The sequence below is a fragment of the Myxine glutinosa genome, chromosome 8 (assembly GCF_964187855.1).
Source record: "Myxine glutinosa chromosome 8, kmMyxGlut1.1, whole genome shotgun sequence".
Lineage (NCBI taxonomy): Eukaryota > Metazoa > Chordata > Myxini > Myxiniformes > Myxinidae > Myxine > Myxine glutinosa.
In genome coordinates this window covers 34,431,982-34,455,317 of record NC_136268.1, presented here as the reverse complement: position 1 = coordinate 34,455,317, position 23,336 = coordinate 34,431,982, and the positions used below count along the sequence as shown (strand labels likewise).

General features: G+C 48.5%; 1 protein-coding gene across 1 annotated transcript in view; it reads right to left on the bottom strand.

Annotated features, from left to right (window-relative positions):
* Positions 1-23,336, bottom strand: part of MFSD2A (MFSD2 lysolipid transporter A, lysophospholipid) — a 188,188-nt gene that overhangs the window by 109,496 nt on the left and 55,356 nt on the right. Inside the window, exons 2-3 of the mRNA XM_078783177.1 lie at positions 5,260-5,440; positions 2,185-2,307 (exon numbers count right to left, since the gene is read on the bottom strand). Of these exons, the coding sequence (XP_078639303.1) occupies positions 2,185-2,307; positions 5,260-5,440 (304 nt within the window). The remainder of the gene's footprint in view (positions 1-2,184; positions 2,308-5,259; positions 5,441-23,336) is intronic.

The following is a 23,336-nucleotide window of genomic DNA, read 5'->3' as shown; positions in this document are numbered from 1 at the left end:
GAAGCACACTCCTTCAAGACACAAGGAGGAATGCCATCTTGTCCGTATGCCTTGCTTGTGTCCAGAGAGGAGTACTTTTTTGACTGCGTGGAAAGAGATTATACGGAGGGGCATAGGATTGGTAAGGGGTGAATCAGAGGGAGATGGAATGTTCGGTAGATCAATGGAAGGCACAAGTGTGAGAATTCAACATATAAATATACAAGAGATTTCTTAAAGGATCGATGTACAATATAAAAACACTAAATATTTCTTAAGTTTGAATGAAAATGTATTCAACGATGGGGATTCTCTAATACAATCTGGCAGATGATTCCATAGTCAAGGTCAAAAGTCACTCAGAATGACAGGGAAAGGAGTAAACATTTTGTTCAACCATTTGTATACACATTATATTTTAGCTGTTAACATTTCCTTGGATTTTTGCAAAAACGACTGGAAATTTGTGGATGTGATCGGAATAAATTCCAGTTGATTAAATTGGGGTTTTATTGCACATATAAATACTCGCTGAAATGCCTATTTCGGAAAACTAGAATATTCCTCGTGCATCAATATCAGCTTTAATTTACACCTTTGAGGGGCATTGATGGAGGTTTCATCTATTTCATGATGTCACATATGAGGTCTTCTTCGTTTATATGCAGTACAAGGCTGCGAGGTAGCATCATTGGCCGAGGATGAGGCTGTGCCGTCTGCTGGTTAGGGCAGGGATTTGCAATTTGTTCATGGTGTGTACCCCGGTTTAGAATAGGTACACCGTATCCCTGCGCATCGTAAGAGGCGACTAAGGGTTGGCGTCAGGAAGGGCATCCGGCCATAAAAACATTGCCTCAAACAGGGAACCACGATTGTCATGGGGCCCGCAAGGCTAACCCTCGCTATAGCGGGGAAAATGGCCTTAAAAACGATCATTCATTCATTCATGGTGCCAGCGATAAGTTGCCTAGTCTTCGCAAAGGACACCATGGTATCTTCAACATCCAACAATGAACGCTGGCACATGCGATGCCCATTTAACGTCCATCTGAGAGAAGGCACACGCATCGATGAATCACCCCGTCTGTGAAACATCGGAATGACAGTTTGTAGATTGGTTGAGATTCAAACCCAGGCTCTGCAACTTAGAGGGGAGTGTGCATACCTCAGAGCCATCCTGTCAGCCACATATGAAGACGAGACAGATTATCTTGGCCTAAGTGAACAGCAGTCAGAATTTATGGCAGAAGTGCAGGACTGTATTGCAGGATGTCATCGACTCGACTAGCGTGGGATTTATTTATGCCAAGAAGACATTTGGCTAAAATGAATTAGTTTCAAAGTTTATCCATTGCAAGTTATCGCATGGCTAATACGGATCTGGGCCTATTCCAAGCAGGCTTATGGGCAAGGCAGGCTACTGCAACTCAAGACCCCAGAGTTGAGGGCTATTCTCGTTTGTGCAAGCAAAGTTGACATTACAACCACTCAGGATATATTATCCGGCGAGTAACATTGCTGAACTTTTCGGGAAACCTGAAGAATCGTTCATTCAAATTCTCAGTAATTCATTCTTCCTTTTTGAAATGTTTTGAAAGTTTGCCTTTAATAATAATATTAAAAAAGTAGAGTCAAATTTAGTAGAGGCAGGGCTATATATAATCTGAACTTTGGTTCTACTAAACCTAGAGCGCTAAGTTATCGGAATGTTAATGGGGGTTAGGGAAAAAGTTTGTTTATGACATCATTGTGAGAATCACAACGGCGACACGTGGAGTCAGGTAAATAACCAATAAAGGATGTGCAGTTTCTGGGGCACTGGTTAAGGAAATAAAAACAATGAAAGAAATTTTATAGGAATGCTTGGAGTACAATGCTCTACAAAACGCATACATCAATAATTTCAATCCCCAAACTTGGTGCGAAAATAGAGCGTGATGGTTCCAACACAATTTACCTTGAATCAAAACGATATTTGGGCCCCAGTTACGTCATGAGGCACAAACACCAATCTTTAGGAGAACTTTTATACTTATCAGGTAATAATAAGATAAGTTTACTCCGACTTTATTCACATTTAAAGACCGTACATGCACAGCTTAGAAATAAGTCAAAGCTTTCCTGTAAAATAGGTAAAAACTACATGCAAAGCTTAGAAATAAGTCAAAGCGTTCTTGTAAAATAGGTAAAAACGTCGAAACCCACCAGTGCTACATCCAGGAGGAATATCTGAAGGAAGATACCTATTGCACTGCCAGTCATCTGGTAGGGGGCACCACCAAATCCATAGCAAATCTTGCTGCATATTGTAAGTTCATCGGGCTCAACCTACAGGAGGGAGAAGGGTTAGGCCTCGTTTAAAGCGACATCCATTGTGCTGCTACAATACAATCAAAATGTTTCAGAATGCTTCTTTAAACTTTCATTCTTGGAATGGGAGATGGGTAAATGGACATCGGGAAAAGCAAATTGGAAAGTTGTGGGTGAGGTGCGTCAAAAAATATCGAAGTTTTAGAAGTAAGTTTTTACTCATATTGTAATTAATCCCAAATTTCACCCCAAATCCACTTTTTTGAAATACCAACTTCTGTCCTGGAAGTCCTTGGTGTCCTTGTGTTTTATACTTCTCCCACCCCTTCCCACGCCTCCTCCCCCCAAACCCTCTCCCTCCCACACATCTCCCTGCTCTCAAATGTTGTGTTTGTGTGCTTCCCCTTCTCTCCCCATCTTGTCTTCCGCTCCCTCTTTTTATATATTTTGTTTGTCTGGTTGATTTGTTTGTGAAATAAATGTTAGCTCTTTCACGAGCCTCGATTCAGTATACAAAAGAAAAAGAAAAAAGAAAAAAAAACACGCCTCCGTCGCATCCCTACCACAGCACACATTACATGGGACTGATGACCAACAACTTGCAAAATGAAAAGGAAGGAGACGGGCAAAACCTTTGTGGAATAACAGGGATATTCCAATAGAAATCTCTTTTGGTCGCTCCATGCCGACGGAGTGATGCCATCATTCAAATGATGCACTCACCGTAATATCATACATAAAAAATGTATATGTATTATACGTTAAAAAAAATATACATTGTATGTAATATGTAGATAGACGTTTGAGGTTTGTGGAAAAAGCTGTGAAATAAAATGACAAAAATAAATGAAACAGGAAACCCACAAAAGTAATGGGGGAAGGGTTCACCGGATGTTAGTCAACCTTCCGGCAACGTCTGAAGGCACGATTCATTCATGAGAACCCTTTTGGATTTATTGTAATCGAGATACTTTTTCTGCGCAAGATTGAGGTTCAGAGAAGAGAAAGGGGACAGAGGATAAAGAGGAAATGGACCGACACAGTTGGACACGATAAGCAAGGGGATGAATGAAAAGGGACGAGAGAGGATGTAAGAACAAAGTCGCAGAGTGTTGGGTGGGTTAGGCAAGGTGAATGGGGAGAGTAAACATCATGGGTATGGGATGTGGATGACACAATATGGTGGTGCACTGCCAACCTGGAAGAAGAACAGGCTACAAAACCACAAAGGTTTGATAAAGGCTTCACACATCCTCATTTGAACTCCACTCACAGCACAAATAGCAGAGAGTTCATTGACGAAGAGTGGCGTTATGGTTTTGTGGTGAAGGACAATATGGCAAAACCCATTCATAAAAAAAATAAATATATATATACAGTATATATGAATGAAATGAAGAAATGACATTAACGTCGAGACAATTGATGACTCCAAGAAGGCTCGGGATAAAAATGAATGAATCAAGACCGATGAATTAATGACTCGGGTGAGTATATACATATGCTGCAATTACCTGGTGCGGTGTGGGGTTATTGGATGTCAGGTTTAAAGTAATTATCTTAGTTCTCTGCAATTGTACATATAGCCACCAAGTGACCATATAATGACCAGTAGGTCGTGTAAAGGATTAGCCAATGCTCGTTTCGCTAATCCATTCAAAATGGACACAGAAAGCTCCGACCAGAGGACAAAAGGCAGTACTGTACTCGCCGTGGCCATGAAGCCTTAAACACAAAGTGGAGGGGAAAACTTAATCAAAGTTAGCCAGGGGATGCTCCGCAAGTTACCCGGCGTGTCCCACCGAGCGAGTCAAGGTAAGCAAGTGGACGCTCCGCAAGTTACCCAGCGTATCCCACCGAGCGAGTCAAGGTTAGCCAGTGGATGCTCCGTAAGTTACCCAGCGTGTCCCTCCAAGCGAGTCAAGGTAAGCAAGGTGGAGGCTGCCCAAGTTACCTGGCGTGTCCCCCCAAGCGAGTCAAGGTTAGCCAGTGAACGCTCCGCAAGTTACCCGGCGTGTCCCAACGAGCGAGTCAAGGTAAGCCAGTGGACGCTCCCCAAGTTACCCGGCGTGTCCCACCGAGCGAGTCAAGGTAAGCCAGTGGACGCTCCCCAAGTTACCCGGCGTGTCCCACCGAGCGAGTCAAGGTAAGCAAGGTGGAGGCTGCCCAAGTTACCCGGCGTGTCCCTCCAAGCGAGTCAAGGTTAGCCAGTGAACGCTCCCCAAGTTACCCGGCGTGTCCCACCGAGCGAGTCAAGGTAAGCAAGGTGGAGGCTGCCCAAGTTACCCGGCGTGTCCCTCCAAGCGAGTCAAGGTAAGCCAGTGGACGCTCCCCAAGTTACCCGGCGTGTCCCTCCAAGCGAGTCAAGGTAAGCAAGTGAAGGCTGCCCAAGTTACCCGGCGTGTCCCTCCAAGCGAGTCAAGGTAAGCAAGTGAAGGCTGCCCAAGTTACCCGGCGTGTCTCTCCAAGCGAGTCAAGGTAAGCCAGTGGACGCTCCCCAAGTTACCCGGCGTGTCCCGCCAAGCGAGTCAAGGTAAGCAAGGTGGAGGCTGCCCAAGTTACCCGGCGTGTCCCTCCAAGCGAGTCAAGGTAAGCCAGTGGACGCTCCCCAAGTTACCCGGCATGTCCCTCCAAGCGAGTCAAGGTAAGCCAGTGGACGCTCCCCAAGTTACCCGGCATCCCACAGCGAGTGAAGGTAAGCCAGTGGACGCTTCTCAAGTTACCCGGCGTGTCCCTCCAAGCGAGTCAAGGTAAGCAAGTGAAGGCTGCCTCAAGTTACCCGGCGTGTCCCTCCAAGCGAGTCAAGGTAAGCCAGTGGACGCTCTCCAAGTTACCCGGGACGATCCCCAAGTTACCGGCGTGTCCCGCCAAGCGAACTTCGCCATATATCCCGAGAGGAAGTTTTCCTCCGACACAGCTTGATTAACTAATTAATTAAGCTCCATGAAGAGCAGACCCGCGATCACCTACCCTGTCGTCTTCACATAATACGATGACCCTCGCTTCCGAACTGGTGGATTCATTGCTGTCCCGTTCGCCTTTCGCCATGTTCTTTGGCAAACCCGACAGGATGCAGGCCATGTGCGCACGCCTTTTACACTGGGTGTGCTGGGGGTGGGGACGAGGGCGTGTCCCGCGGCGGATCCAAAACCTGCAACGATCCAACCACGACCCATGTTACATTTACAAGTGAGTTTAGGACCAACCACACCATGCGGGTCCATAAGTCGACATATCAGCCACACCGTGCAGGTCCATAAGATCATGTTAGCCACGATGGGATTTCCAGTGGGGGAAAGTTAAAATGGTAATAAATAAAGTTACCCTTGAGACTTCAGTGTTGAGTCTGCCACGTTGTCGATTGTGACGTTCGCTTTTCCACAACAAAAGTAATGACTAAGACAGCAATGTGCCGACGTATGTGACCCCGGGATATTCAAAACAGTTACCTGGTGACATGTACTGAGCGGGAGAAAATTAAGCAATACAATGGTCTTTGTAAAAGATTTGTAGAGGAAAGGTCATTTTAACATTCTCCCATGAGTGTGGGCGAGGTTAGTGGTGGTTTTGTATGCAGTCTGTCTGCTGCTGGTTGCATCATTTATCTGGGGGCATGGTTGTGCCGCTGAAGCAGTGCCTCCCCCCCGCCCCCCAATTACCAGTAGGCTGGGCGGTGCTCCTTTTACTGACCTCGGAAGGATAACAGGCTGAGTCAACCCACCTGGTGTTAATTCTAATGGCAGGCAGGTCCTCGAACTCAGGACTAAGATCTCAAGGCAGCTCTAGCTACCTTAACAGTGAAGCCAACAACAGGTTGTCTTTGGAGATTTCTATGGGGATGAAGGATGAACAACCACTCATGATACCGACATGGAAAGAAAAGAAAAGGGTCACCATTTAGTGGGTCACCACTTAGGGGGTCACCATTTAGGGGGTCACCATTTAGTAGGTCACCACTTAGGGGGTCACCATTTACGGGGTCACAATTTAGGTGGTCACAATTTAGTGGGTCAACATTTAGGGGGTCACAATTTAGGTGGTCACAATTTAGAGGGTCACAATTTAGTGGGTCACAATTTAGGGGTCACCATTTAGTGGGTCACAATTTAGGGGTCACCATTTAGTGGGTCACAATTTAGGTGGTCACCATTTAGGGGGTTACCATTTAGTGGGTCACAATTTAGGGGGTCACCTTTTAAGGGGTCACAATGTAGGTGGTCACCATTTAGGGGGTCACCATTTAGGGGATCACCATTCAGTGGGTCACCATTTAGAGGGTCATCATTTAGGGGGTCACCATTTAGGGGGTCACACTTTAGGGGTCACCATTTAGGGGGTCACCATTTAGTGGGTCCCCATTTAGGGGGTCACCATTTAAGGAGTCACCATTTAGGGAGTCACCATTTAGTGGGTCACCATTTAGTGGGTCAACATTTAGGGATCACTATTTAGTGGGTCACCATTTAGGGACTCACCATTTAGTGGGTCACCATTTAGGGACTCACCATTTAGTGGGTCACCATTTAGGGGGTCACAATTTAAGGGTCACCATTTAGGGAGTCACCATTTAGGGGGTCACAATTTAGGGGTCACCATTTAGTGTGTCACCCGTTTCCCCAAACATCCCTGAGTCCAAAGATTCCGTTGTTTCTATATCGTGGCACAGAAGAACGTAAATGCCATCTGTATATGTAATGTAAGGCCCCTAATTACCATTTATAGTTATCTGCAGATGGTACAATAAGTAAGCAATTCAACTATATACTACGACTCTATTAGTTAATTATGAAGTTTGTTAATTTTTAAATGTCAGGGCTGGCAGGATGTTTTAGACTTGAGGTATATGCACTTTCACCTCGAAGCTATCTAGCTTGGGTTCAAATCTCGGCCCAGCTATAAACCGCCACCCTGGTGTCTCTCAGACGGGGCGAGCCATCAATGTGTCTGCCGTGGCGTCCCTCGGATCTAGTTGGGTGGACATTAACCTGAACCTGGGTGTGCCATCTGCTGGTACCGGAATGAGTTGGTGGACCTCAAAGATCTTCCATTCTACTTACGTTATTTGTGAAAGGTAGGCAAGCTATCGCTGGCACCAAGGCCAGATTAAAACTCCCTGGCCAAACTTCCAAGGGGCATTGCACAGCTGCATGCCCAGCGATGATGCAACCAGCAGACAAAGGCTGCATCCGAAATTACTTATTAAATTAATTTGTGTATCAAGTGGAAAAGACTGAGGGGTCAGAGTCAGATTCTTATACACTTTGCATTTCCTTTGAGAAAGAAAAGGTGAATGTCATATTACATTGTGAAGATGTCACACATTTCATACTTTGTTCAGGCGAAGACTCAATGGGTGTGCATGTGGAGAACACTTGTAATCTTCAATGTCACACACACCCACACACACACACACACACACACACACACACACACACACACACACACACACACACACACACACACACACATATATACACACACACACACACACGCACACACACACACACACATACATATACGAGTATATATATATATATATATATATATATATATATATATATATATATATACATACATACATACATACACACACACACACACACAGACACACACACACACACACAGACACACACACACACACACACACACAGACACACACACACACACACACACACACTAGCCGAAAGCACCCGGTGTTGCCCGGATTCTTTTTGAATGAATTTACTACTACTAGCAATGGTACCCGCCCTATGGGCGGGGCTTCAATTGGGAGGCCCAAATTAAAAGGCTAAATATCAGAAATTGAAGGCTTTTTTTTTCTTTTAAACGATTTATATAAACATCCGTTAAATCTCGATCGGTGCAGCCGTTTTTGCGGCACCCGGGAAAATAACGTCACGCGGGAGCAAGTATCAGCAGGATGTGGCAGTGTGGGAGTCCACGTTTCTGATCCTCATTCATGCCGAAGTAGCCCACCACTTCTCCAAGCATCCGCTCTTCACATCCGCCATGACAGATTGAAGCTTGATACTGAAGACGTGTGCAGTTAGTACTCCCGATGTCATATGTACTCCTGATAAGTGTTTCCTTCATTGTAAAAACTTCCAAATCAACAGTTAAAAGGATTTTGAGCCGATAGGTGCTACGGCCTTGGCAAGATCGATGGAGACAGCGATGGAGACTTTTAATGATGTTTATATACGAATGATGTTTAATGATGTTTATATTGGTTTTGGGTCGTCCTTTCCGCATATCTCGTGGGATTGTGAGTTGGATTGACGGCCGTGATGGCGGTGAGGGGTTGGAATTCTCTCAAGCAGGGATTCAACCCATGTCCTTATAAAAGGTCTTTGTCCGAGGTCACCGAGTCCGATCGGTGCAGCTGTGCAGTGATCTGTGCAGCCGTTTGTGCGGCACCCGGGAAAACAACATCGTCACAATGGAAACATCGTCACAATGAACGTTATGCGAACGCAAATGTTATGCGGGAGTCCAAACCTGAGAATGCTGGAGACCAAAGCTGAAATTGGAAAAACTAAATAGCCGATTTTACTCCTGGAGATCCCAGGATTACCCACCCAAAATATCGTTGTGATCGGTTCAGCCGATTTTGCGGTACCTTCGAATGGACAGACAGACAGATGGACAGACAGATGGATGGACATTTGGTGAATTATAGTAAGACTAGGGAGATACCCGTGCTATGCACGGGTGGGAGGCCAGGAGCAAACAGGCAATGCAGATACGGCGAATGCTAAAGCATGAAACCAATATATTCCACATTCCTGCAGCACCTTCAGTCGCACGTCAGACATGGACAGCAAGTTCGTGAAGGACTTCCATGAAAAACGTACCCGTTCGCAAACAAACGGGTACGATCACGTATAGAAACATCAATCGTGGGTCCGTGGCGAATCTGCATATGGCGATCCGCGAAGTTCACGTTCAGAAAGTAGAAACCATCACGGCATGTCGTCATTTACTTGAACTCGATATCTCTTTTTTCATTCGAAACAACATAACTCCAATTAATCAAAAAATTTACTTTTAACAACATTGTTAATGTTTCCTTCATTACAAAACTACCAAATCAACAGTTAAAAGGATTTTGAGCCGATAGCTGTTATGGCTTTGGCAAGATCGATGAAGACAGTGATCTGTTAGCGTATTCACCGCTCAAATAGCTATGTGGAATTCTCTCATGTAGAGATTAAATGTCGTTTGAACTTTGGCCGAGGTCATTATTTACTTTTCATGATGTTTATCGAAAAAAAATTGATGGTCTTTCTGGAAATTGATGGAAACACGAATGATGTTTAATGATGTTTATATTGGTTTTGGGTCGTCCTTTCTGCATATCTCGTGGGATTGTAAGTTGGAGAGACGGCCGTGATGGCGGGGAGGGGTTTGGAATTCTCTCAAGCAGGGATTCAACCCGTGTCCTTATAAAAGGTCTTGTCCGAGGTCACCGAGTTCAATCGGTGCAGCCGTGCAGCGATCGGTGCAGCCGTTTGTGCAGCACCCGGGAAAACAACATCGTCACAATGAACGTTATGCGAATGCGAATGTTATGGGGGAGTCCAAACTTGAGAATCCGGGAGACCAAAGCTGAAATTGGGAAAACTAAATAGCCTATTTTACTCCTGGAGATCCCAGGATTACCCACCCAAAATATCGTTGCGATCGGTTCAGCAGTTTTTACCGTACCTTCGAACAGACAGACAGAAAGACAGACGGACGGACATTTGGTGAATTATAGTAAGATAATTCAGCTTTTACTCGCGGCCGTAGAAGATTGACCACTATAATTCAGCGAAGCTTTTAATTGTGAAATGGGCCCAGCCCGGCCGAGATGGCCTCAACCAGCCTCGCCACGTAGCTTATAACCTTCCCGAGGCCCATCCCGACATTTTTAGTTCTTTTTGAATGAATTTACTACTATAATTCAGCTTTTACTCGCGGCCGTAGAAGATTGACTACGATAATTCAGCTCAGCTTTTAATTGCGAAATTGGCCCAGCCAGGCCAAAGCGGCCTCGCCACCTAGCCTATAACCTTCCCGGGCCCGTCCAGACATTTTAGTTCTTTTTGAATGCATTTACTACTATAATTCAGCTTTTACTCGTGGCCGGAGAAGATTGACTGCTGTAATTCAGCTCAGCTTTTAATTGCGAAATGGGCCCAGCCTGGCCGAAGCGGCCTCGACCGGCCTCACCACCTAGCCTATAACCTTTCCCGGGGCCCGTCCCGACATTTTTTGTTCTAGAGGTTTCTTCCTATCTTTCACCGTTCAGGAGATTAGCGCGTGCAGACAAACAAACAGACAAACAAACAAACAAAAACTTTCTTTTATATTGTTGCGGATCTCAATCGTCGGCCTCCCCCTTATCAAGGGGGGATTAATCCCCTTGTCTTTTTACTAGCCGACGCGATCCGGGGCTATCACGTTCCTTCCGGTCGGTGTTAAATAGGGTTGTAAGCCGAACTCTTATTACCTAAGTACGAACACCGGCCGTGAAGCAAGGAAATAACCCTACCCAAACCACGGTTTCAGTGGACACGCCGAGCGAAAGCGAGCCGTGATTCGGGCCGTTAACGGGAACTAACCCGATCGGAGCGGTTCCTGATCGTGCCATGCTTACCCAATGGAGAAATCACGAATACGGTCGAATTAAGAGGAAAACAGGAAGAACAGGTAATTTATTACACACTTTGTACAAAGAAGAGGAAGAAGAAGCAATGTACAGTGAAGAGGAAGAAGCAGATACACAGGGCAGCCTTATACAGTATTATACTTATCCTCTGGACACGGGCCCGTTCACACTCAGTCACACTCTCAGACTCACTTACACGGGGTTTGTAGATGTTCAGGCGATGGTCCCAAGGATCTCGTTCACAGCTCGCTCCGGTCCCCGACTCGTACTGTGGAGGCGATGGTAGACGGCAGGCAAGATCTTCGCGTGTCGGTGGCGCGGATCGGACAATTACATTGGGGAAAGGTAGGCTGGCTAACGGTTATGTTGTGGCTCATGGCCGCGTATGTAATATAAGGACCGGCGCTTATTATGCGCTCCCCGTAAGCCTACAGCCAAATTCCCACCGAGCCCTTGCAATCGATCAGGATAGCGCATCTCTCCCAATAGTTCACAATGGCGCTTTCCCCAGCGAGTCCTTGAATAATGGCGCCTTCCACAAAAGTCCTTGTAACCAACAATGCAATGCGCTCCAAACCAAGTCCTCAAGTCCTTTGCCACTGCCGTATGCACGCGATTCCTCTCGTGCACATCAGCCCACCCTCTCGAACCTCGAGCCACACCCTGTCAGGCGATGTCGCCTCAGCCCTGATTGGCTGGTGGCCCTTACCGTCCCTCCTGCTGCTGATCCGATCTCAGCCTCGCTGCCGCTCCACCCCATTTTTGGGCCTTACCTCGTGGCTGGGCTAGTTCCAGCAAACCAGCCAACCAAGAACAGCAAACGCTGCTGGCCGCCAAAGCGTAACAAACTGCAAGCATCCCAAACTGCGAGCATCCCAAGCGTAACAAACTGCGAGTTGTCAAATGGGGTGCGGGATGGATTCTGCCCAACGAGGTGGAATTTGGAGGGTGGAGGCACAATGGAAGGGAGTCTACCTTATTTGATTTACACAACGCAGATGATTTACTAGGGAAATGGCCTTATCCTAAACACATACTATGACATAACTAATGTTCTAAATGGGCCTACGTGTTGTTTGTGGCCTAACTATGGGGTGCAACCTTTAACCTTTAATGATGTGACCTTTGTGGGTTCTCAAAACTGCAACACTGCACCCCTCCTTTGCCAGGCTCGTCCCGAACCGAACCCACATACCAGTGAGCCCAACTGGTTCTGATGCAAGGGTCAGGACTACTTTTTAACAATTAGTGTGACACTTAGGTGTAGTTTCCCTCTACATTTAACCTAACACCCTGAGTGCGACAGTTTTAAACACTAGATATGTCCCGCCTACTGCGTTGTGTACTAACTAATCAGACTCACACCCACAATTAACCGAATTACGGAATTATTCTCAAACTACACATAAAGTCGGTGGGAAGCATGTTATTTACAAGACTACTAATTATTTACAATACTACAACCCAGGACGTGTTCTTTTGTGGGAAGAGAGAAGAATTTTGAGAAGAGGAAACACCGAATGCACTGCACTGCACCAATACACCATACACCAATATGCACACAAATTTAAAAAATGCACAAATAGCACCAAAATGCACCATCATCAAAAATGCACAAAAACCATTTCATAGATAATCAATGATGCCTTGTGCTTGCTCGACCGCTGGGCTGCGACGTCCTCCTGCTTCATGTTCTTCGGTGTGCCATCATCAAAACTTACGGTCTTCTTGTCCCTGACACACCAAAGGGAATTAATAAAAAGTGCACAAACCGTGTCCGCTTTTTATTTTGGCCAGCAGGGCCAACGTAGGTGGTCCGACTGCATGGCATTGATGCCACTTAAACACACAGTGGTCCGCAGGGCAAGATAACGTTTGCCGCGATTGCCTGCCCAATCAAAGGTGCCAGGCCACAGAACGTGTGGTCCATATGGTGTACTGGTGCAGGCAGCAGGGTGCAGCACAAGAGTGCAGCCACACAGCTCAGGGCACCTGCCCACTCCACTCAACAAAAGGTATGGGTCCATGGATGGGGAGGAAAGACAAAGCAGAGGTTAGCGGGGGAAAGGGCGCAAGGGTACACGTCAATACAAGGTAATGCGACACGAGGGGCGCGGGCGAGCGAGTGGAGAAAGCTCGTCCCTAGCCGTACGTGACCCCCCCATGTCACCTACTCTACCCCTGCCCTTCCCCGTATTTACACAATTTACAGATTCCGTCTCTACCATCTTGTCTCCCATATCTCCCCCTAAACCAAATTCGTCATCCAATCCCTCCCAAGAAGGAAGGGATGGAATCACACACAATGTCTCACCCACGTCCTGATGCGTCTTTCATTCCAAACATCTGCAAAAACCCGGTGTGGAGTCCTGTCACCTCGGTGAGTGGATGTGGATGGTGTGAAGAGATTTTTTCCTAACTATCCTTCTAATAACATTAACACAGTTACACTACCCGGGGTCATGCCCTGCCACTTGGCATCTTTAAACCATGTGGTTCTAAAAACCAATTCCCATTGACCATACTGTGGTGCCTTCCAATTTTGGGGTCTCACTCCCCCAATTTTTCTATACTGTGCCTTCGCACAATTGCGGGGCTGGGTCGTGTGGCTCTACCAGCAGGTCCTACTTACCTGCGCACCTCCGCCACTGAAGTCGCCACCCGAGCTTGCCTAGCTCCTGCGACTACCCTAACTTGGGGAAGGCCCTCCTGGCTCTCTCACCCCACTAATGCCCTCTCTGGCATTGGGCTACCCGGGTCCTCTCCTCGGATCCTCGGGCCCCACTGAACTCTACACAATTGGCTCCCAGAGCCTACCTGCGGCCTCACCTGGCCGACAGACTACCAGTGGCGGAGTGCACATTTAACCATACGTACCAATTAAGTCCACACGCCCAGCCATTCCACTTACTCATGCACCCCTCAAAGCAACAGCTTGCTACTCCCCGCACCACAGATGTCAATATCCAAAAATTTACCAACTCCCTCTACCTAACTTTAAACACTACCCTCCCCGGGTATTCGTGAAGGGGTCCATCTTCCCCCATCTACTCCTTCACACCATGCACTCCACACCACTCATTCCACACACCATTTACTCCACACCATTTATTCCACACCACTCAGTATTCTCACTTGCACCCCATGCAAGCCAATCACTCAATACACTTACACTTGTCCACAATACTCTACTCATACACTTTCACACACACACACATCATTCTCGACCATTGCCTCATTTGCTCACTCTCACCACAAAGATTCTCATTCTCAATTCCTCATTTGCGCCTAATGCGCATCCTCAAGCTCATACACACAGCATCATTTAATCTAACTATTTCCCTCTAAAACTCGTGCTCCCCGTCATCCCTTATACTAAGCACATCCCTCGTCGTTATCATCCATCTAATCTGACTACGTCCCCTCTACCGGTACAAAAGTCACTACTTAAATCTTGTGTCTCCTAAAGTCACTTCTAAATCCCTAACAATAACCTAGCCCACCCTGGCTAGTTCACACTGCCAAACCCCATAAACTACTGCTCCTCTGCCCCAAATTGTGAGGGAGAATGGTAAAGCTACCATTCGCCATCACTACTGCCATTAGTTCACTACTCTCGAGCCTCGTCGGGTGGGAATACATTTTTACAGCTCGACTTCGCAAAGCCGAGCAATGCATGCGGATGGTCAGTCTCCTGTTGGTTGGGTCCATCCAGCATTTTCGATTCTGGGGAGGAGGCATACTTCGACCGAGGTTCCAGGCGCCATCCCGGCGTGGAGCCTTTCGGTCTCCGGCACGATGACCCAACCTCCCCCGGCCGGAGCACCGCGCCCGCCAGGGGGCGAAGGTCCGACCTGGCCTACCCCTGGAATCGTGCCGTTTTCCCCTTGCGCCACGGCACGGCACCGACCATACAGGGCGGGCCCGGCCCGAATCGTGCACGCTGCCATGGCAACGATCCCCGCCGGCCCCCGCAGCACACAAAGCGCACCATGCCCCGAGAGCTCGCGTCGGCTATACGTCGGCCTAAACGCTGCCCCGGTCTGCGTCGATGCTTGAATCGCATTCTCACATCACGCGACCCTTCCCATACTCACACAACGCGGTGCTCCAGCGCCTCTCATAGTCATACACTCCATACATTTTGTTACTGCACTCTCTCTCCGTGCATACCACCCAGGCGCACTAACGCCGCTCACACTCTCCATCATCATACATCCTCACACACACCCTGGCACACTCATACCACTCACACACTCCATTATCACACACTCCTCTGTTACACACCTTTCTTCCACGCACTCCTCTCGTGCACTCTCTCCCGTTACATCCTCTCCAACAACCATGGGGGTGCACTCTGTTGTACACCCAATCACCCGCTGCGGTGTGCATCCCCACACACGCTCCTCAACATGCTCTGGTGTGCACTCCCACACACTCTCTACAACCATTGCACACTCTTGGTCACACTCCGTTCCACACTCCGTTTCACACTCTTCCCACATACACTCCGTTATACAATCTTCCTCACACTCTGTAACACACTCACGCTCCGGCGCCGTTCGCACACGCGCGCCATTCACTCTCGTACAGCGCACCACGGACCTTCCACAAGCGCCCGGGTGACGTCGGGATCCCAAGCGCGCAAAAAACCCTTTAGCGCCAAACACTTTCGCGCCAAACCTTTTCGTGCCATGCACAATCCTGCTTACCTTCGGGATCCTCCTCTCCTGCACCAACTGCAAACTTCCATTTTGGTTAGGCAGCACGACATCACGATGCGAATGCAGACTTTGGGTACATTCCATCTTTTCCTCCCATTCAATTCCTATCTCTGCTCCTATCTCGTCTCCTTAGCCCCGATTTCAACTATAATTATTTCATTTTCTTTTTCCTCGATGACCGCCGGCGCTAACAAAATTTTCTCTTCTACTTCGGCGGTCGTCGGCTTTTCCACACCCCGTGTCGCGATTTCTACCCCGGTCCACCCAACCGTGCTCCGCTCTAGCTCGCTTTCCCCGCGTTCCTCACGTCGCGCTACCCCGTCATGTACCAATGTGCCCTCTTTGCTCAACATGCGATCAGTCTTTCCCCAATTTTTTCATATCACCCCCGGATTCCTCCCTCATCTTTTTTATTTCCTTTCCCATTGGAGATTTGGCCCATATGTTTATTGCCCTTCTGGATTCCTCAGTCACGTTTCCACACCTCAATTTTTCCATACGTGCATCAAAGTATGCTTTCCATTCAGCCGAGGACATCCCAATGTAAAACCCGGCATGCACAGTGGGCTTGGCTGCCGCTGCCACGTGCGAAGCATCGCCATCGTCTTTAACGGCTGCCGCACCCTTTTCTGCTTCCATTTCTTCCCGAGGGTCCTGGGTTATTAACTCTACCTTATCTTCTACCCCCACCGACATCCGACCGCCTTGGTTATCCATGGCACGATTCAAATTTAGATGGAAGTACCAAATTTGGGTTGCTCGTAATTTTGAGTGCATTAAGCGCACTTCGGGTCAAATCCCACTCCTGACACCAATTGTTGCGGATCTCAAACGTCGGCCCCTTATCAAGGGGGGATTAATCCCCTTGTCTTTTTACTAGCCGACGTGATCTGGGGCTATCACGTTCCTTCCGGTCGGTGTTAAATAGGGTTGGAAGTCGAATTCTTATTACCTAAGTACTAACACCGGCCGTGAAGCAAGGAAATAACCCCACCCGAACCACGGTTTCAGTGGACACGCCAAGCGAAAGCGAGCCGCGATTCGGGCCATTAATGGGAACTAACCCGATTGGAGCGGTTCCTGATCGTGCTATGCTTACCCAATGGAGAAATCACTAAGACGGTCGAATTAAGAGGAAAACAGGAAGAACAGGTAATTTATTACACACTTTGTACAAAGAAGAGGAAGAAGAAGCAATGTACAGTGAAGAGGAAGAAGCAGATACACAGGGCAGCCTTATACAGTCTTATACTTATCCCCTGAACACGGGCCCATTCACACTCAGTCACACTCTCAGACTCACTCACACGGGGTTTGTAGATGGTCAGGCGATGGTCCCAAGGATCTCGTTCAGAGCTCGCTCCGGTCCCCGACTCGTACCGTGGAGGCGATGGTAGACGGCAGGCAAGATCTTCGCATGTCGGTGGCGCGGATCGGACAATTACATTGGGGAAAGGTAGGCTGGCTAACGGTTACGTTGTGGCTCACGGCCGCGTATGTAATAGAAGGACCGGCGCTTGATATGCACTCCCCGTAAGCCCACAGCCAAATTCCCACCGAGCCCTTGCAATCGATCAGGATAGCGCATCTCTCCCAATAGTTCACAATGGCGCTTTCCCCAGCGAGTCCTTGAATAATGGCACCTTCCACAAAAGTCCTTGTAACCAACAATGCAATGCGCTCCAAACCAAGTCCTCAAGTCCTTTGCCACTGCTGTATACATGCGAGTCCTCTCGTGCGCATCAGCCCACCCTCTCAAACCTCGAGCCACACCCTGTCAGGCGATGTCGCCTCAGCCCTGATTGGCTGGTGGCCCCTACCGTCCCTCCTGCTGCCGATCCAATCTCAGCCTCGCTGCCGCTCCACCCCCTTTTTGGGCCTTACCTCGTGGTTGGGCTAGTTCCAGCAAACCAGCAAACCAAGAGCAGAAAACGCTGCTGGCAGCCAAAGCGTAACAAACTGCGAGCATCCCAAACTGCGAGCATCCCAAGCGTAACAAACTGCGAGTTGTCAAATGGGGCGCGGGATGGATTCTGCCCAATGAGGTGGAATTTGGAGGGTGGAGGCACAATGGAAGGGAGTCTACCTTATTTGATTTACACAACGCAGATGATTTACGAGGGAAATGGCCTTATCCTAAACACATACTATGACTTAACTAATGTTCTAAATGGGCCTACGTGTTGTTTGTGGCCTAACTATGGGGTGCAACCTTTAACCTTTAATGATGTTACCTGTGTGGGTTCTCAAAACTGCAACAATATATATAGAAGATATATACACACACAGCTATTTGATCTTTATTTCAACGATATTGATAGATAAAGGTGATATTGAAGAGCAGGGCTCTTGCTTGAGACGGGCGAAGTGACGGGCAAGACACAAACTCGTCCGAGAAGATGTTTATTGTAAAAACCAACTAGGGAACTCTAAAAAGCCCGTTTATCGGGCTGCATATATATCACAACCAGAAAGCACAACCGAAACCGAAAGCCACGCCTCTCAGGCGAGGCACGCTTTGATGGTCACGTGACCGACAGGTGCAAAGGATTATAACCGCACGCGCGGCACGCTTTGGTGGTCACGTGACCGGCCACCCCGGTGCCGTGGTTTGCCCGCCGGTTACGTCACCGGCTGGAGCAAGGAGATTCTGTTGCTGGTCTCGCTTGGGGGACCCATGGGTCGCTACACACGCCCCCCCAGAATGGACTTGATCCAGGAAGGTCAACCTGAGGGGGGCCCGGATGACCCGACCGAACCGACCCCTGGCCAGTCGTGGGGGGGGGGGGGGGTCCGGTGTGGTGGCGGGTGGTCGGATGGGGGGCGGCCGAGGGGTCGGGCAAGTCCTCGGGGGAGGCTGCCGAGGTTCCTCGCGGGCCTCCCGAGGTTGCAGTTCGCGGGTGCAGTGCCGAGAAGGCTCGAGCGGTGCACGCGAAAAGCGGGTGAGCCAACCGAGGGGCTGGTCAAGGCCTCGGGGGAGGCTGCCGAGGTTCCTCGCGGGCCTCCCGAGGATGCAGGGTCGGAGAAGTAGTTGCGGTTGTAGTTGTAGGTGCGCGAGGGTGAGGAAGCAGCCGTGCCACGAACGTCAGCGCGCGCGAAGGTGACGAAACAGCCATGCCGCGAACGTCAGTGCGCGCGAAGGTGACGAAGCAGCCGTTCCGCCAACGTCAGTGCGCGCGAAGGTGACGAAGCAGCCGTGCCTTCGGAGGGTCTTGGAATAGGTTCGCCCCTCCGGTCGTAGAGGAGGAGCCGACCACGGTGCGCGAACCTCATAGTCATGGCCGTCGTCGTTACCGAAACTCCGGCATGTCGAAACTGCGCCCAAAGCCGTGCGGGAGAAGCCGGCGTCACCAGCCTAGGTGGCTTCCCTGGCTAGGGCGCGCTTGCCGTGTCCGTTCGCAGCCCCCGAATCTGTTCGGGGGCAGTCGGGTTCACCAGTGAAGAGCAGGGCTCTTGCTTGAGATGGGCGAAGTGACGGGCAAGACACAAACTCGTCCGAGAGGATGTTTATTGTAAAAACCAACTCGGGAACTCTAAAAAGCCCGTTTATCGGGCTGCATATATATCACAACCAGAAAGCACAACCGAAACCGAAAGCCACGCCTCTCAGGCGAGGCGCGCTTTGGTGGTCACGTGACAGACAGGTGCAAAGGATTATAACCGCACGCGCGGCACGCTTTGGTGGTCACGTGACCGGCCACCCCGGCGCCGTGGTTTGCCCGCCGTTTACGTCACTGGCTGGAGCAAGGAGATTCTGTTGCTGGTCTCGCTTGGGGGACCCATGGGTCGCTACAATATAATATAACAAATATCATGAAACATTTACATTTTGTAGTCCATTGTATAATTTAATGAAACATGAATGCAAATTTCACATGTGGAAAAAGTAAGTACACCCTTGGCTCTAATAGGTGGTATTGCTGCCTTTGGCAGAAACAACCTCAAGCCGGCGTGTCTTATAACTGTCAACCAGTCTTTGACATTGACTGGGAGAAATTTTTGCCCACTCCTCCATGCAGAATTCTTTCAGCTGTGTGATGTTTGAGGGGTTTCTTGTATGCACAGCTCGTTTCAAATCCCCCCACAACATCTCGATGGGATTTAGATCCGGGCTTTGACTTGGCCATTCCAGAACCCTCCATTTCTTTCTTTTCAGCCATTCCTTGGTGGATTTACTGGTATGTTTAGGGTCATTGTCATGTGGCATGGTCCACCTTCGGTTGAGCTTCAACTTTCCGACAGATGGCCTCACATTATCCTCAAGCACCCTCTGATACAATGAAGAATTCATAGTGGATTCTATGATGGTGAGCTGCCCAGGCCCTGATGCAGCAAAGCTGCCCCAAACCATAATATTTCCACCACCATGCTTTACAGTTGGTATCAGGTTCTTGTGGTCAAATACTGTCTTTGGTTTTCGCCAAACATGTGTTCTGGTACTGTGGCCAAATAGCTCTACCTTTGACTCATCTCTCCAGACCACATTGTTCCAAAAGTGCTGGTCTTTGCCTAGGTGTTCATTGGGAACTTTAGTCTTGCCCTGATGTTCTTTCTGGACAGCAAAGGTGGTATGGGATGGCGACCTGGCCTGAACAAGTTGGCAGTTGTTTGGAATCTTTTCCACTTGTAGATGATCTTCTGGACAGTCGAATGATTGATTTCAAATTGTTTGGAGATCTTTTTAAATCCCTTCCCAGACTAGTAGGCATCTATAACCTTCTTTCTGAAGGCCTCGGAGAGCTCTTTTGATCTAGACATGGTGACACCACACACTTCAACAACAAAGAGCAAACCAAACTAAATGTCTGAGGTTTAAATAAGACAGGTTCCTCCAAGATCCTCTCTAACGATGTTCTAATCGTTTGCACCTGAGCTGGTGCACCTGATTCTAATTTTAGGTATTTGAAGTAGTGATAAATGTAGGGGTGTACTTACTTTTTCCACATGCGAAATTTGCATTTATGTTTATTTAAATTATACAATGGACTACAAAATGTAAATGTTTCATGATATTTGTTATATTATATCACCTTTATCTATCAATATTGTTGAAATGGAGATCAAATAGCTGTATGTTGAAATATTTTGAAAAAGTCAAAACTTTACATGGGGTGTACTTTCTTTTTCACGTGACATATATATTAAATATACACATACATTTACTCTGCCTGCCTGGCAGTCTAACAAAATTGAAAATAATTCCAAACAGGAAACTTACTGTTTTGTTACGGACACGACTGTCACGATTGTTACGGACACGACTTATTAAGATGTTATGCTGGGCCGAGCGGAATGGCCGCCGTGTTCGCACAAGTTACCCGATTATACTCGAACGTTGGCCGAATCGCGCTACGCTAGATCAATGAAGGAAAGGACACAACGGCTGGGTTAAATGACACGACACCAGGGGTACAGTTCTCAAGACCTCCGGAGGAGGATATAATATGGGATATGCAGAACGTTTAGATTACACGGCACAAGAGGTACAGCACAGAAAGGTGGGCACTTATACACGGTCTTATCTTAGCCCCGACAGACCACAGACAAACGGGACAAGACTGACTCACACAGGGATTGATGGCAAGGAGGGGCAGGTAGTCGATGGCTCAAGGTGCACCTTGGCTCAGGGGCAGAATCGACCCGGTCCGGTCCAGAGATGCGGGAGGTATCTCTCAGCGCTAGGAGGTGGCGTCCTTTCTTCTTCGTAGCTCAGGCGCATCTGACGTCACCTCCGTCTTCCTGCGCATATCCAGCGGGGAGTGACACGCCCTCGGCTCGTTAGCTCCGCCCCAGATGGAATCGGTCCGCCGCTTCTTATTGGGTGCGGGGGGTTACCGGGCTCCGCCCTTGACGAGGAGCTGACAGTCAGCCCCTGAGTAGTAACCCCGTCGGAGCACATGGTCAATGGCGGCTAACCAAGCCGGAGTGAGGACGCGCACTCCCCGCGCCGCTGTTGTTGTTGTTGGTGTTGTTGTTTCATGAGGATGAGATGCGGGGAGGTATTGGGAGGTCCTAAACTTACTACTGGTGCCATACAATCACATTCTGGTGCAACGAAGAGTCAGAATTAATGGAAACGAGTCCTTAACTGACATAGGCTAAGAATAACTAGCAAGATGTCCTATAGTTGTCTACGTGAGATGCGGTGAACCTGGGCACGACATTTAATGGGGGAAAAAGGGGAAGGTCGGGGCTACAGAGTGTTGTTTACAGACAATGGGACTAGGGAATGGGGGATTGGGGATAGTTGGGGAGTATTGGGGAAATAGGGGAATATTTACAAGCGGATATGGATGGAGGCCAAATCCCATATCCGCAACATTGCACCCTTCTCTACCTCGGGGCGTCCCGACCCGATAAATTTTTACCTACTTTAGTGTGGCACTCAGATGTAGTTCCCTCTACTATTAACTCTACCCTGAGTGCGACAGTTTTACAGATGTTCACAAATGAGTAAATATGTCCCCCTGCGACGTTGCACCCTTCTCCTCACAGAAACACACCCACAGGATAACCGAATCGCGGAAAGAATCCTCAAACTAAACACACAGCCGGTAGGGAGCATTATTTACACAAGACTACACTGATATTTACACTACGATCCAGGACCTGTTTTTGGAGGAACACATGCAGATGTTATGCATAGAGAGAGCACGCATGCCAGCATCGATACACCAACCCACGAGTGCTCTGTGGCCTTACAGCCTTTAATAATGTGCAGAGCACCCCATCCAAGCACCAAAAGCACCACCCCATAACACAGTCAGCACCATCCGGTGCACCAATAAAGTGTTCAACAATCACCGGTGGTGTCGCAGCCGGCCGATGTTCTGCCGCTGGTCTTGCCTTCATGTGGTGCACTTGGCCTTCTTGCTTCTTTAAAAATAAAGAAAGGCGCCAACCGCGTCCATTTCTGTATTGTGGTGTCAGGGGGCCAACTATTAGTGGTTCACCTGTATGGCATAGGTGCCACGTTGACCCATAGGTCCATCAACGGGTGGTGCTTGCCCGCAAAAGAACTGCAGTCCATGGTGGGCGGCCACAAACATTGCGGTCCATATGGTGTATCGATCCAGGCAGCAAGCAGCGAAAGTACAGGCCCACAACTGCGGAGCCAGCACCTCTCTCTCCTCTCTCTCTGCCCCAAAGCCAGATCCTCGGAGGTGGGAGACAAAAGAAAAGACAAGTGAGTAAGGTGGTAAGGGCGCAAAAGTGCACGCAATACAAGATGATGCACACTGGGGGCACATGGGAACCAGGTGAGACAGGTACGTTCCTACCGTACGCCCCCCCCCCCCCACCAGGTAACCTACATTGCCCCTCCCTTACCCCTTACTGTATCCACAAAACACAACACTACCCATAAACATCTACTTTACACATCAACAAACGTCCCTACTGTCTTCCCCGTTCCTCCCATAAACCAAATTCGTCTTCTCTCCCTCCTAACCAATCAAATTTGCTATTTCCAACTCTCATAAAAATTTGCCATCACCAATTCATCATCAGTCCCTCCTAAGGAGGGAGAGATGGAATCACCCCAATGTCTCATCCACGTCGTGATGCGTCTCACCAATCCACACAGCAATTCTCATTTCCTGCACACAGAACAAAGAAACACAGGTGTGGAGTCATCATCATCACCACAGGTAAGTGGCTGCGTATGGTGC